This window comes from Bufo bufo, chromosome 3, assembly GCF_905171765.1.
Source record: "Bufo bufo chromosome 3, aBufBuf1.1, whole genome shotgun sequence".
NCBI classification, from domain to species: Eukaryota; Metazoa; Chordata; class Amphibia; order Anura; family Bufonidae; genus Bufo; species Bufo bufo.
Window position 1 is genome coordinate 353164252 of NC_053391.1, and position 14357 is coordinate 353178608.

The 14357-nt window shown below is 43.0% G+C and overlaps 1 protein-coding gene across 1 annotated transcript in view; it reads left to right on the plus strand.

Moving 5' to 3' along the window:
• Nucleotides 1–14357, plus strand: part of STPG1 (sperm tail PG-rich repeat containing 1) — an 88847-nt gene that overhangs the window by 41799 nt on the left and 32691 nt on the right. The window contains exon 6 of the mRNA XM_040421920.1: nt 8760–8950. Coding sequence (XP_040277854.1) covers nt 8760–8950 — 191 coding nt within the window. The remainder of the gene's footprint in view (nt 1–8759; nt 8951–14357) is intronic.

The window sequence follows — 14357 nt, forward strand, 5'->3', positions numbered from 1 at the left end:
AGCGTAGAGTCCTACATCTTCATAATCTCCTTATAAAAGGAAGAAATTGGTTTATGCGGATGCACCCGCCTGGCAATAGACTCCAGGGGGCCACATTCAAGTTTTATAGATAAGGATTTGATCTGGGTCTCACAGGCATGTCTTTGCTGGAGGTAACGATAAAAGAATGTTCGAGGTAGTTTGAACTCACTCTGGAGGCCTTCAAAAGAGCGGAATTCCCCTCCATGAAAGAGTTGTGTCAGATATTTTACCCCTTTTTGAGGCCAAAATTTGAACCCTGACAACAGAAGGAGCTTTCGAGGGGCTTATTGCGCCACAGAGGCATATATGGAGACCAAGTCTCCCCATTAGGATCCTCAATATGTGTCTCCACAAACCGTGTCCACGCCGCAATCACATTAGTCATGGCTTCAGTGCAGTACATGGCTCTAGGGGCTCCTCCCCTCTATATACCATATTCGCCAGAGCCTCATATGAGCCGACTAGCGCTGCTTCAAGTACCACCGCTGGGTTGTTTGCATCCGCTCTGATCCACCAAGTCGCATACATCAGTTGAGTTGCGATATAATAAACATACATATCTGGCATTCGCAAACCCCCTTGTGTATACAGAGCCTTTAGGGTTTTCCTAGCCAATCTAGGGGATTGGTGTCTCCACAGGAAGGGCGACAGTAGTCTATCTAGGGATTCGAAGTGTGACTTAGGAATTTTAACTGGAGCTGCCCTGTAAATATAAAGAAGTTTTGGCAACAGTACCATTTTGACACTATTTATTCTACCCACCAAGGTCAAAGGTAGGTTCTCCCACGCTTCTATTTTAGGCGGGATGTATTCCATTGTAGGCAACATGTTCAGTTGATAAAACTGCATCGGGTACCTATGAATTTGAATTCCCAAATAAGGAAAACTTTCCACCACTCTTAAGGGCGACAACGGGGATATAGCTGAACTATCATCCACATCCACTAAGCACAAACTAGACTTAGCCCAGTTCACCTGGAGGCCCGAATATCTCCCATACCCATCTACCGTGTCCAGAAGTGCCTCCAGAGAAGGGCCGGCGTCTGCCAAGTACACTAACATATCATCCACATATAGCGATAATTTTTCTTGTATACTTGCTATCATCCATCCCTCTATCAGTAAACTATTATTAATCAGTTGGGTAAGAGGTTCCATAATGAGGGCAAACAACAGCGGCGACAAGGGGCAGCCCTGCCTGGTGCCTCTATGTAGACTAAAAGGTTGGGACAGACAACCATTTACCCTTACTCAGGCCTTGGGGGCCTGGTACAGCAACTGGACCCATCTGATAAAAGACCAGGGAAAACGCAAGCAGTGTAGCGTCTCCTAAATAAAATGCCACTCCAAGGAATCAAAGGCTTTCTCATTATCGAGAGAAGCCAACGCTCGCGACCCTGCATTGTCGTGTCTGACCTGTAAATTAGTAAACAACCTCCTAAGGTTGATATCAGTTGTCTTGCCCGGCATGAAGCCAGATCGGTCTGGGTCTATAATCAATAAGATGACTTCTCCAAGGCGTCTCGCCAAGATTTTTGCAAAAATTTTGGTATCCGTGTTTAGAAGGGAAATCGGTCTATAGGAGCTGCACTGGTCCGGAGGCTTCCCCGGTTTGTGAATTACCACGATAGTCGCCTCCATAAAAGACGAGGGCAGCCTATCGGCCTCAAAAGCATATTCAAAGAGCTTGACCAATTGTGCACAGTGCAGATCTATGTCTAGCTTGTACCACTCCAAAGGAAAGCCGTCCGGAACAGGCGATTTCCCAATCGACATGCTCTCAATTGCCGCCTTAACCTCCCCCACATCCACAGGACCATCCAGATAACTCCTATCCATCCGAGATAGAGGAGTAAGCGGAACGCTCTGTAAAAAACCTCACGTATCTACAGGTGAAGAGTGTTTTGGAGGTCAGAGTAATACCGGGCAAATTGTTCACAGATCTCTCCTGGTCGAACTACCCGAGACCCATCTACACATGTAATGTGAGGGACCACAGTTTGAGGCGTTTCAGTTCTGGACAAAAATGCCAAAGCTCATCCGTTCTTGTCCCCATCCGAGAAAAAAACACCTGTCTTTGAAATAATAGCTTTTTTTGGGTATATTCTGTCAAGTGTAGGTTAAGTCTTCTTTGCGCCTCTTCCCACGCCATACGATTGTCCTCACTAGGAGCCTGGACATATGTTCTTTCTTTATCTACTACCGTAGGTCCATGTCTAGTCTAGCTCTGGTAGTCCCTAAGTCTTTCCTATGCAAGGCTATCGCATGTATGAGTGTACCACGCAGAACCACCTTAAAGGCCTCCCACTCTACTATGGGGTCATTGTTCGCCCATTAATCTTTCATGCCCTGCTGAGCCGCCCAGGCCACAGGTAGGACCTCCAACCACTTACAGTTGATCCGCCACAACCTCTCAGGGGGTGTCAATGATTGGGCGAGGAGCACCAATAGGGGGGGCATGATCCAAAATACCCCTCGGTAAATAATCTACCTTGGTTAAGTTAGGCAACAATTCTCTGCTAACAAATACTAGATCAATTCGGGAAAGCGTTGCATAAGATGCAGAATGGCAGGAGTACTGTCTTTCTCCCGAGTGCAGATATCTCCATCCCTCCGGGAGGGCATATGCATCCGCCCAGTTGCTCAGTGACCTATTGTGGTTAACCTGAGGGCGGAATCTATCCGCATCCGGGTCGAGGACAGCATTTAAATCTCCCATCAGGATCAATGGGGCAGATGGTAAAGATGCCACCCTCCCCATGATGTCATGTAACACTTTTCTCTGGAAGGGGGGAGGAATGTACACACCCGCTAGAATATAATCCATGCCCCTCACTGCCGCATGCACGATAACAAAATGGCCAGACATATCAATCTGAAAAGGAAGAGATTTCGCCACGAGCACTGAGACTCCCCTCGCATGAGTACTATAAACAGCATGATACTTCGATCCCACCCACGGTCTCCTTAGCGCCAGCAGCCTTTGCCCCTTCAGATGTGTCTCCTGCAATATCACCACATCAGGATTATAGCCCTTCAAGTAGTTAAAGACAAGGGTCCTTTAGATTTTTTCATTGAGTCCCCTGACATTCCAGGAGACAAATCGACAGGTAGCCATCATGGTGGGAACTCACTATTGTAACCCAAGAGGACCCCAGATTGCCCAGACCATTCACACCCACTTTCATACCACAAGACATGAAACAGAGATAGAACATACCAACCAGACCATAACGTCAGGCCTGACCCCCCTCCCTGCCCAGATTTCCCCAACATATCCGAGCTTGGTATCCCGAACTTAAGTAAGTTAACTTCCTTTTGGAAATACGGGGGAACCAACACTAAGTGTCCACCACCCCTTAATTAAACTAAATGGAACCAGGGGTTAACTGGGACATCTAATCCAACTGCAGCCCCTCCCTATAATTCAGCCATCCATGAATGCAAGTAGAGTTCCATCACCCTGGGAACCCGCATGTACTTAGCCCCTCCGATCGAGCCAGTCCGATGCTTCTTCCGGAGTGGAGAAGAACTTCACTGACTCTCCGTCCTGGACTCTGAGACGAGCTGGATACAGCATGGCATACGCAAGGCCCTTCTCGTGCAGACGTGCTCTCACTGCTGTAAACTGCCTCCTCTGTTTCTGGACTTCCTAGGAAAAATCTTGATAAAATGAGATTCTGGTGTTGTCAAATCTAATGTCTTTCAGCCAGCTGGCCGCCGCTAGTACGGCGTCGTGGTCCCTAGAATTCAGGACTTTTAGGATGAAAGGACGAGGTGGATCCCCTGGAGGTAAAGTTTTGGTGGGGATTCTATGCGCCCGTTCAACCGCAAAACTGGCAGAGAGTCTGCTTAATAAGGTGCTCCGCAAAGTCCTCTGGAGATTGGCCCTCAGCCCTTTCGGCAAACCCATAATGCGGACGTTATTTCGTCTGTTACGGTTCTCTGCGTCTTCCACTTTTGCTATCAGAGATTTAACTTGTTGTTGAAGGACTCGCACATTGTTATCTTCTAGTTGCGCCATATCCTCCACATCTCCCAGTCTCCTCTCCACCTCTGCAGTTCTCTTGCGTATCTTGTCAATATCATGCCGGAGGCAGGTGAGATCAGCCTGGACGTGGTCTATTTTGACTGTAAGAGCAGTCTGGCAGTTTGTAATTGCAGACATTATTTTGCTAAGATTAATCTCTACTTGTTTGGAGGGGCAACCGTCCTCCTGGGCCTCCATCTGACTCATGCCGTCCACCATTAACTTGGGAGAAGGGATACTGCCAGGAGTGCCTGTTTTACGGCCCATATAGATAGAATTTGCACAAGTAGGCTATATACATAGTTCCCATGAGTGTTGTGGGAATGCAAGGCGCAGACAGGTCACAAAACTATCAGGATATGCAATTGTTGACCTGGGTGAGATCAGGGCGAATTCCTCCAGATCCTACAGAGGAACAGTTAATGACTCCACACACTTATAGGCACAATCTTGTGTCTCCCGCCCCCGATGAGGCCCCTAAAAACCACCACCGCACTCCAGCCAAGGGGTTAATTAACTCTGCAGTTGCTGCTGGCCTGCGGGGAGAGCAACCCGGGTACCTTGATGTAGGCGCAGTCTGTCCCCCTCACCAGCTGCAGTCAGCGTCCGCAGCTAGCATCCCCATGGGATATCCAGGCAGGGCCACGGTTCAGCGTTCCGCGGACAAGAATAGGCATTTTCTATTATGGTTGCGGCCATGTGCGGTCCGCAAATTGCGGAATGCACATGGCCAGTATCCGTGTTTTGTGCATCCGCAAATTGCGGATCCGCAAAGCACTGCGGTCGTCTGAATGGGCCCTTATTCAAAGTTTTCCATGGATACGACCTGTAGTTTTCTGTGCAGCATGGTCGAGCATGGACAGTCATTCTCTGCCACTGCCTCATAAGCAGTGGAAGCGCTCAAATGGATGACCCCTTCTCTTCAATTAAAGCCGAGAGACATCGGGGCATATAAGCCCCACCACGGGAATGACCAGAGCTGCCCACTTATGGGCAGTGTTTGTATTAGGTCCACCCATTTCTGCCCGGGACAGTGCGAGAGAATCATGGGCAATGTAGTCAGGAGGTTTGTTTCCAGCTCATGTGATGTAAGGGAAAGCACCATAACAGAAAGAGCGGATTACAGATGAAAATGGGAGAACAGCAGTAGGATAGAAAGGTAACGCTGGACACAGTTTCAGTGTGGGTTAAGACTTTGACACTTATTTTAGTGCAGTTTACACAACCAGAATACCCCATTAGCACACTGTGATAGTAATCAGTCTTTAATTCTATGGAGACTAGGAAACATTAGGATCAGACAGAGAGGATCTGCCACATCCATACATTACACGGCTGGCCATCCATTTAAATGGCTGTCATGCAATACTACATTTCTTTCCATACTTTTACTTTAAAGAGTCATTAGAACTAAAAATGCTACATTTTTTTTGTTCTAATGACCCCTTAAAGTAAAAGTATAGGGACATTTTCAGACATAATCAACCTTCTAGGATATTGTTATCATTTTACAAGGCGCTCTTTACATTACCAGCCCATGACAACAGAAAGCTACTGCTGCATGTCACTGAGCGAACAGAAACTGTAAGGCCCCTTTCACACGGGCGAGTATTCCGCGCGGATGCGATGCGTGAGGTGAACGCATTGCACCCGCACTGAATACCGACCCATTCATTTCTATGGGGCTGTTCACATGAGCGGTGATTTTCACGCATCACTTGTGCGTTGCGTGAAGATCGCAGCATGCTCTATATTCTGCGTTTTTCACGCAACGCAGGCCCCATAGAAGTGAATGGGGTTGCTTGAAAATCGCAAGCATCCGCAAGCAAGTGCTGATGCGGTGCGATTTTCACGCATGGTTGCTGGGAGACAGTCTATTCACTGTATTATTTCCCCTTATAACATGGTTATAAGGGAAAATAATAGCATTCTGAAAACAGAATGCTTAGTAGGTGATCAATTGAGGGTTAAAAAAAAATAAAAAAATGAACTCACCTTCTCCTCTTGTTCGCGTAGTTCCCGGTCTCTTCTTTACTTCTTAAAAGATGAACTACCGGCTAGGACCTGTGGTGACGTCAGATCACATGCTCCAATCACATGGTCCATCACCACGGTGATGGACCATGTGATTGGAGCATGTGATCTGACATCACCAAAGGTCCTTTAGCCCACAGTTCATCATTAAAGAAGTAAAGAAGAGACCGGGAACTACGCGAACAAGAGGAGAAGGTGAGTTCATTTTTTTTTTTTTTTTAACCCTCAATTGATCACCTACTAAGCATTCTGTATTCAGAATGCTATTATTTTCCCTTATAACCATGTTATAAGGGAAAATAATAACATCTACACAACACCTAACCCAAGCCCGAACTTCTGTGAAGAAGTTCGGGTTTGGGTACCAAACATGCGTGATTTTTCTCACGTGAGTGCAAAACGCATTACAATGTTTTGCACTCGCGCAGAAAAATCGCGGGTGTTCCCGCAACGCACCCGCACATTTTCCCGCAACGCCCGTGTGAAAGAGGCCTTACCAAAACAATGTGCCATCATTTAAAATGGATAGCTCTCTCCTCCCACTTTGCTTCAGTTTTGGATTGGGGTTTCTTGGAACTGGACCAAGCCCCTGTATCATCAATAAAGTCTGATGGGTTTTGAATGAAAGTCACTTGCCACTAGGATTTATTTCTAGCTCCAAATGGTTCTTTTTTGCTGGACCTTTGGGGCCCACTACTACATCAGAGCAGGTTTCCTCTGGTACTCTGGTGGGCCAGTCCAACCCTGCTTAGCTTATTTCCTTGGCTATAAATGTAAATTTTTCGGTAACACATGGGTGATGTCATTTGTGTGTTTTTATAATTGCCCTAGCTAAGGCTACTTTCACACTGGCATTTTGGCTTTCCGTTTGTGAGATCCATTCAGGGTTCTCACAAGCGGTCCAAAACGCATCAGTTTTGCCCTAATGCATTCTGAATGGATAAGGATCCGCTCAGAATGCATCAATTTGCCTCCGTTTTGCAGCGTTTTGGTGTCCGTCTGACGAAACTGAGTTTCTCTAACACAATCTGGCACAATAGAAAACTGATCCGTCCTCCATTGACTTTCAAAGGTGTTCAAGACGGATCCGTCTTGGCTATGTTACAGATAATACAAACTGATCGTATGTATGCGGTTGTATTATCTGAACGGATCAGTCTGTGCAGATCCATGATGGATCCGCACCAAACGCGAGTGAGAATGTAGCCTAACTCATGGACATAACAGGGTAATGTAGATTAATAAATGTTTTTTTTCCCCTGAAAAACAAAATACGAATGCCTAAGGCAAACCATTCTTCTACACAGTTTTGATTGTCAAAATGACCCATTCATTGAACACAGCAGTTAGTAAGTGACCAACAATACAGTATTTGTCATCATATCTTCCGGCAATGTTCTGCGTCTTAGTCTTTGCTATTTATCACTTAAGGCTTATCTTCTTTAGCCTTGCATTTCTCTTTTCTCAGGCCACTAACCATACTTCATTCTTCTAACAACAATTCATCTCTGTGTGCAACTACTGTTTTATAAACTTCATCTTCTTCCAATCATGGAACACAACTATAGAAAAGTTCATATTTTCATTTTGCACAAAAGGATTTACTAGTAATACAGTACGTTTATTAATTGTCTTTATTCTGAATACTAAAGAAAAATGTATGCAGGACTAAGGAGCAACTTCAGAATTAATAAAAAAATGTAATATTTTTTATCGGTTTGTCCCGACCACAGAAAGAAAAAGAAATAAAACAAAAAAGAAAACAAAATAATAACATTTAATAGACTGCCTGTCAGAATCATTGAGCACTACCATACAGAAGTATTACAGTGTATAGTACACCTAATCAAAACGATCGCAGTCCTAAGGGGACTAGAAAATGTGAGAAACACTTGAATAAAGGGAGACATTTAATAAGAGTGGCTATTTATACGCCAGCCTTAATCCCGCTACACTGCCGGTGGATACGCCAAAGTTATGTAGAGGCACAGGCCTCTCTCTACATAACTTTGGCTCTTGCTGCCACCGGCTGTATGCTTTAAACTACGCCAGCTCCCTTGCAAACTGCAAGGTGCACTAGATGGACCTCAGACCAGAACAGGGCTTTTCAGGGCACGGATGTTTCAATAGACGCAGAGCCTATGGTGGGTCTCTAGGTGTGCTCCCCATGCGTGTGTGTGCTGGATGGAGGCCACATTGCCACTGTTTTAAGTGGGCTAGGTGGGTGAATGAGTATCTTCACCATACCCAGTATACAGCAGAATAGATGTGGGTGGTTTAGCAAAGCATGCTGGGGAATTCACATTTGACTCCTTACCCTCGACCCCCTTCTTAATCATTTCGGTGGGCAGATAGCCTTTTAATGTTTTTGTACAACAATAAAAAAAAAAATGTTTTTTGTAACGCTATCTACCTTATAGTTAATCTAATTTTCCTGATAAGCGTAAACGAATCACCATTCTTAAAGTTAATCTAGAATATACACACCCTTGGATCTGTAGATGATGTTTTATGATTGCATTCATGCATGGAATAATGATACAAGAGGTGTGCTCTTGGCTTGCACTGAAAAATGTATTAAAGATCTATCACAGATACATGTAGCATAATTAAAATTCAGATTTTTGTTTTTTATTTGTATTATATTGTAAAACAAGTTAATTTTATCTTTTAGGAAGAAGCATTACCTCTGTTTCTCAGCTCCTGCAGTTCCAATGCCTAAGACACCGATAGCCCCAGGCCCCGGACACTATGACCTTGTGGATTATGAAGGACCACTCAAACACTACATTTCCAGTGCTGCATTTGTGTCAAACACAAGTCGTTGGGCAGGAGATTTTTCTGGAGCAGATGTTCCTGGACCGGGTTAGTATCAATTAGATGCATCTATATGCTATTTGATCTCTGGAAATTAAGATTTAATGATGCTTGTAGCTAACTGAGTATCATAAAAGAACAAAAATCTTCTACCAGCACGATAACATGGAAATAGAACAAGTCCAGCTCACCAGTGCAGCGACACGCAGTGGAAAACACGTGAGGCTCACGGTGGACTGATGGGAGCAATAGTTCATGTACCCACGGTTAGCAGATGCCTCCCTGGGCCGGCGTGCAGTGATGAGGAAGACAGCACAAAATCTTGTTACAGGGAACACCAGCCAGATGGAAGTTGAGGTGCCGTTGATGGTAATGGGTGTAAAGTGCTTTTGCAGCTGGGCCCCTGGTTCGTGATGCCGTTAGGTGCAGATGTTGAGTGTAATAGTAGTAAGAATGAAAATTCGGTTGTTGTAAACCAGTTGAACATTTACTGCAAATCAATAGTCTCTAGACAGTTGGTACAGTTCATCAATGGAAAGTTTTTTGTATAGCATAAGTAATAATAAGTTCACTTATAATCCTATTATTAGGTAGTGGCAGTTGTCAATGAAGGAGTTGTCCCTTTTAAAGTAGACACTTTAAATTTCCACTCAAAACATAGTCTATGATGTTTCCCGAGTCACAGGAGGCGGCTGTGCAAAATTTCGGGGATTCCCTTAGTGGACATGCACACATACATACACTCAGCTTTATATATTAGATTGCAGATGTATTTATCCTGTTTCCTGAACATTATTATGGGGGCTGCCATCTTGCATCAGTTGTTCTTAACAGCAGAAATCATCAAAACAATTGCTTTACAGCAGTCCGATGGGCCATAGACACAATGGTCAGGAGGGGACCTCTGACTTCTATGGGAGAGTTTTCTGGGCACGCTCTGTGACCTGTGCAGAGGTCATTGTACAAGGAAGGAGTAGATAAGCTCTGATAATCACCTATTGTGAATGGTGGATTCTGTTTTATCTGTCACTGTCATTCTAGTCCTGCCTATAATGATATCACCTCTGTCTATAGATAAGCAGGTAACTGCAGTAAAGTGTTCTGTACAGACCAAAAAGTGGCGCCTATTAGGCTTAGTGGCCAGTGTGAAAACTGCAGGATTTTATGTTTTTTTGTTTAAATATATATATTGACATGGAAAATTAAAATGAACCAACAAAAATTCTTTAATAATAGGTTAAACATAAAAATGTGATTTAAATAATAGGTCATTTTCTGATGACACATTTCCTTTAACCCCTTCAGGACCGGGGGATTTTCCATTTTTGCGTTTTCGTTTTTCACTCCCCGCATTCCCATAGTCCTAACTTTTTTATTTTTCCATTCACATAGCCTTATGAGGGCTTATTTTTTGAGGGACAAGTTGTACATTCTAATGGTACCATTTACGGTTAGATACCATGTAGTAGGAAGCTGAAAAAAAATTCCAAATGGGGTTGAATTGTGAAAAAATGCAATTCTGATAAGGGTTTTTATAAAAAAAAATTACACTGTACACTATGCGGTAAAATTGACCTGTTACTTTCATTCTCCAGGTCAGTACGGTTACAACGATACCACACTTGTATAATTTTTCTTGCGTTTTAATACTGAAAAAATAAAATAAAACCTTTGAGGAAAACAAAAAAATTATAATCATATTCTGACCCCTATAACTTTTGTAGTTATGTGTACGGGGCTGTGGGAGGGCTCATTTTTTGCGGGACGATCTGTTCTTTAAGTGATACCAGTTTGATGTGTGTGCGACTTTTTGATCACTTTTTCAAAAAAAAAAAATTATTGGGTAGTTGAAGTAACAAAAAATGGCAAATTGGCTGTTTTAATTTTTTTTCCTGTTACGCCATTTGCCGTATGCCATTCATATTGTTATATTTTAATTGTATGGGCATTTTCGCACGCGGCGATGCCCATGATGTTCATTTTTTTTATTGGTTAAGTATTTTTATTTTAAGGAAAGGGGCGTGATTTGAACTTTTAGTTTTTTTGTAAAACTTTTTTTATATTTGTAAAACTTTTTTTAACTTTTATATATTTTTTTTTTTACTTTTTTTAAGTCACCTTGGGTGACAATACCTGGCAATCATTAGATTGCCTATTGTGTTCATTGATGTCTATATAGACATCATTGAACACTACATTTGCACTATACCAATACAATGCTGCCACCTAGTGGCCTGTATTGGTATATTCCTGAAATAGGCGCCGAAGCCTCAAGCATGCTTCAGGCTATTTCAGCAATGTAACAGTTTCTCTGATCTCAATCGGGGAACGCTGTTACAGAAGCGGAAGCGAGTGACCTCTGCTTCCGGTCTGATTATATGCCGTGGTCACATTTGACCACGGCATCTGAAGGGTAAAATGCATGCGATCAGCCTTATGGCTGATCGCATACATGTGCCACGGGTCATACATGTGCCATGGGTAGCAGAAACCCGGCGGCTATGGCGCACGCTGCACGTGCGGGCGGGCGCTATGTTTAGGGACCGGACCTCCGCCGTACATATATGGCGGAGGTCCTTGAGGGGTTAAGGTCCATATTTTTCTCACTGATAGCTAAGTACTCTGTATCATCATACCGCTCTTACTGTAATGGAAATCAGCTCTCCATGCAATGACTTCCTGATCAGCCTGTGATAGACTTGTGTGTATACACAGTAGCTCAGGAAGGAGGAAGACAGCGGCAGCCCGAACCAATGATGACAAAGGGGATATCTCTAAGACTACCACAGCAGCAAGATATGAGGAAAATAAATAGCAGGTAATCATCTTCTGTAGGTACTGATTTACATATAATTTCTGAGCTCCTAACTGGACAGTTCCTTTAAAAAGTTGGTGTATTTTTGACTCTAATAAGTACCTAGGGCAAAACTAATTTATAATTCAGCTGTCAAAAAATGATCAGGACCTGTTCCTCCCTATAGAGCAGAGGACCAATGGATGAGAACCTAGAGAGCAGTGGCCTATCAGGAGAGAGAAGTGCAGAATCTGTTTGACGCAGTGACAAGAGAAGGTAGAGAATGAAGAGAGATAAGTACTGGGAGCAAGAAGGTGAGGAATCAGCCTCAGAAAGTACAGAAGCTAACATAGAGCCAGAATCCAGTAACAGGACCTTCCTTCTGGGTGCAGTAGGAGTTATGTTCTGGCCTCTCTCAACCCTGTTGAGAAACAAACCAGAGTGGGCTGTTTTATATACGAGCAAAAGGGTAACAATGTTTTGGCTCCATATCTCACCATACAGTACAGTTTTAAATATGAGACTACCATCATTTTATCAGCAGTCATCTTGGCTATCTCATACATGAATTGGACTTGCTACTATTTAGCATATGATGTTATGTGGTTGTTTCACAGCTAAAGGCGTTGGATACTTGACCAGGATCGATGGTGGTCTCAATGCTAAGCTATATGTGACTATCCTACAAGATGAGTTACTTTGTACACTCGAGTACTATGAGTATGAAAAGGACGACATAATGTTCCAGCAGGACAACGTCCCAAAGTATACGTCGATATTGGCAAAGAAATGGTTAAATGACAATAAAGTAGAGGTGCTGGATTGGCCCCCACAGTCCCCAGACCTCAACCCAATCAAACACTTGTTGGTAGAGTTGAAAAAAAAGCTGTATTTGTACCTAAGTGAGTCGAGCAGTATGCACCAACATTGGGAATGTGAACAAGAGACCTGGGAACAGATTTCAGTCAAGACATGCTTGAATCTGATCAAGAGCATGCCCAGAAGGATTCAGGCAGTGTTGAAAGCCAAAGGTGGATTTACAAAATACAAAAATAATACAAATTAAAATTTAGAATTTTAGGAGCAAATCAGTAACGATGCAGTTACATGACAAGAATCTGCGTAACTAATCATATGCTAAGTAGTTGCAAGTCCAATTTATGTATGATATAGCCAAGATGGCTGTCTATAAAATGATGGTAGTCTCACGTTTGAAGCTGTAGTGGATGGTGAGATATGGAGCCTGAAAGTCAGTGTACATTTATAGTGTCAGTGGAGAAGGATCCCACAGTCTCTTCTGTACATTCAGGATCTTTTGGCCTAGAATCTGTGGGCTTCCAGTGGAGAACATTATTTCTTATAGGACAGTTACCAGTGGAGAGAGTGTTTGTTAAGAGGGTCTCTAGCTCTGACAGACTCAATTTATTACATAGTCGCCCATTTATTTCAGTAGCCGCTGCAAGGACAATGAACAGCCACTGGGATCATTGCTGATCACCATAGGTTCAATTGGTTCAATTGTGATACAGAAAGCAAAGCTATTAAAAAAAGATTTTCTCCACTGTATTTACTGAGGAAAATAAACTGTTGGATGAAATGCAGAATGTAAAAGTAAATTCCCCATTAAAAGTGCCCTGTTTGACCCAGGAAGAAGTACAACAGCGACTTAAAAAGATTAAAATAAACAAATCGGCAGGACCAGATGGCATACACGCCAGTATCCTAAGAGAATTAAGTAATGTCATAGCCAGACCCTTATTTCTGATATTTACAGACTCTATACTGACAGGGAGTGTTCCATAGGATTGGCGCATAGCAAATGTGGTGCCAATATTCAAAAAGGGTGCAAAAACAGACCCCGGAAACTATAGGCCGGTAAGTTTAACATCTGTTGTGGGTAAACTGAAGGTTTTCTAAGGGATGCTATCTTGGAGGATCTCAATGAAAACAAGCAAATAACATCATATCAGCATGGCTTCATGAGAGATCGGTCATGTCAAACTAATTTAATCAGTTTCTATGAGGAGGTAAGTTCTAGACTTGACAATGGTGAATCAATGGATGTCGTATATCTGGACTTCTCCAAAGCATTTGACACTGTACCACATAAAAGGTTAGTATATAAAATGAGAATGCTCGGACTGGGAGAAAACGTCTCTATGTGGGTAAGTAACTGGCTCAATGATAGAAAACAGAGGGTGGTTATTAATGGTACACACTCAGATTGGGTCACTGTCACTAGCGGGATACCTCAGGGGTCAGTATTGGGCCCTATTCTCTTCAATATATTTATTAACCACTTCAGCCCCCCTAGCTTAAACACCCTTAATGACCAGGCCACTTTTTACACTTCTGCACTACACTACTTTCACCGTTTATTGCTCGGTCATGCAACTTACCACCCAAATGAATTTTACCTCCTTTTCTTCTCACTAATAGAGCTTTCATTTGGTGGTATTTCATTGCTGCTGACATTTTTACTTTTTTTGTTATTAATCGAAATTTAACGATTTTTTTGCAAAAAAATGACATTTTTCACTTTCAGTTGTAACATTTTTCAAAAAAAACGACATCCATATATAAATTTTTCTCAAAATTTATTGTTCTACATGTCTTTGATAAAAAAAAATGTTTGGGTAAAAAAAAAATGGTTTGGGTAAA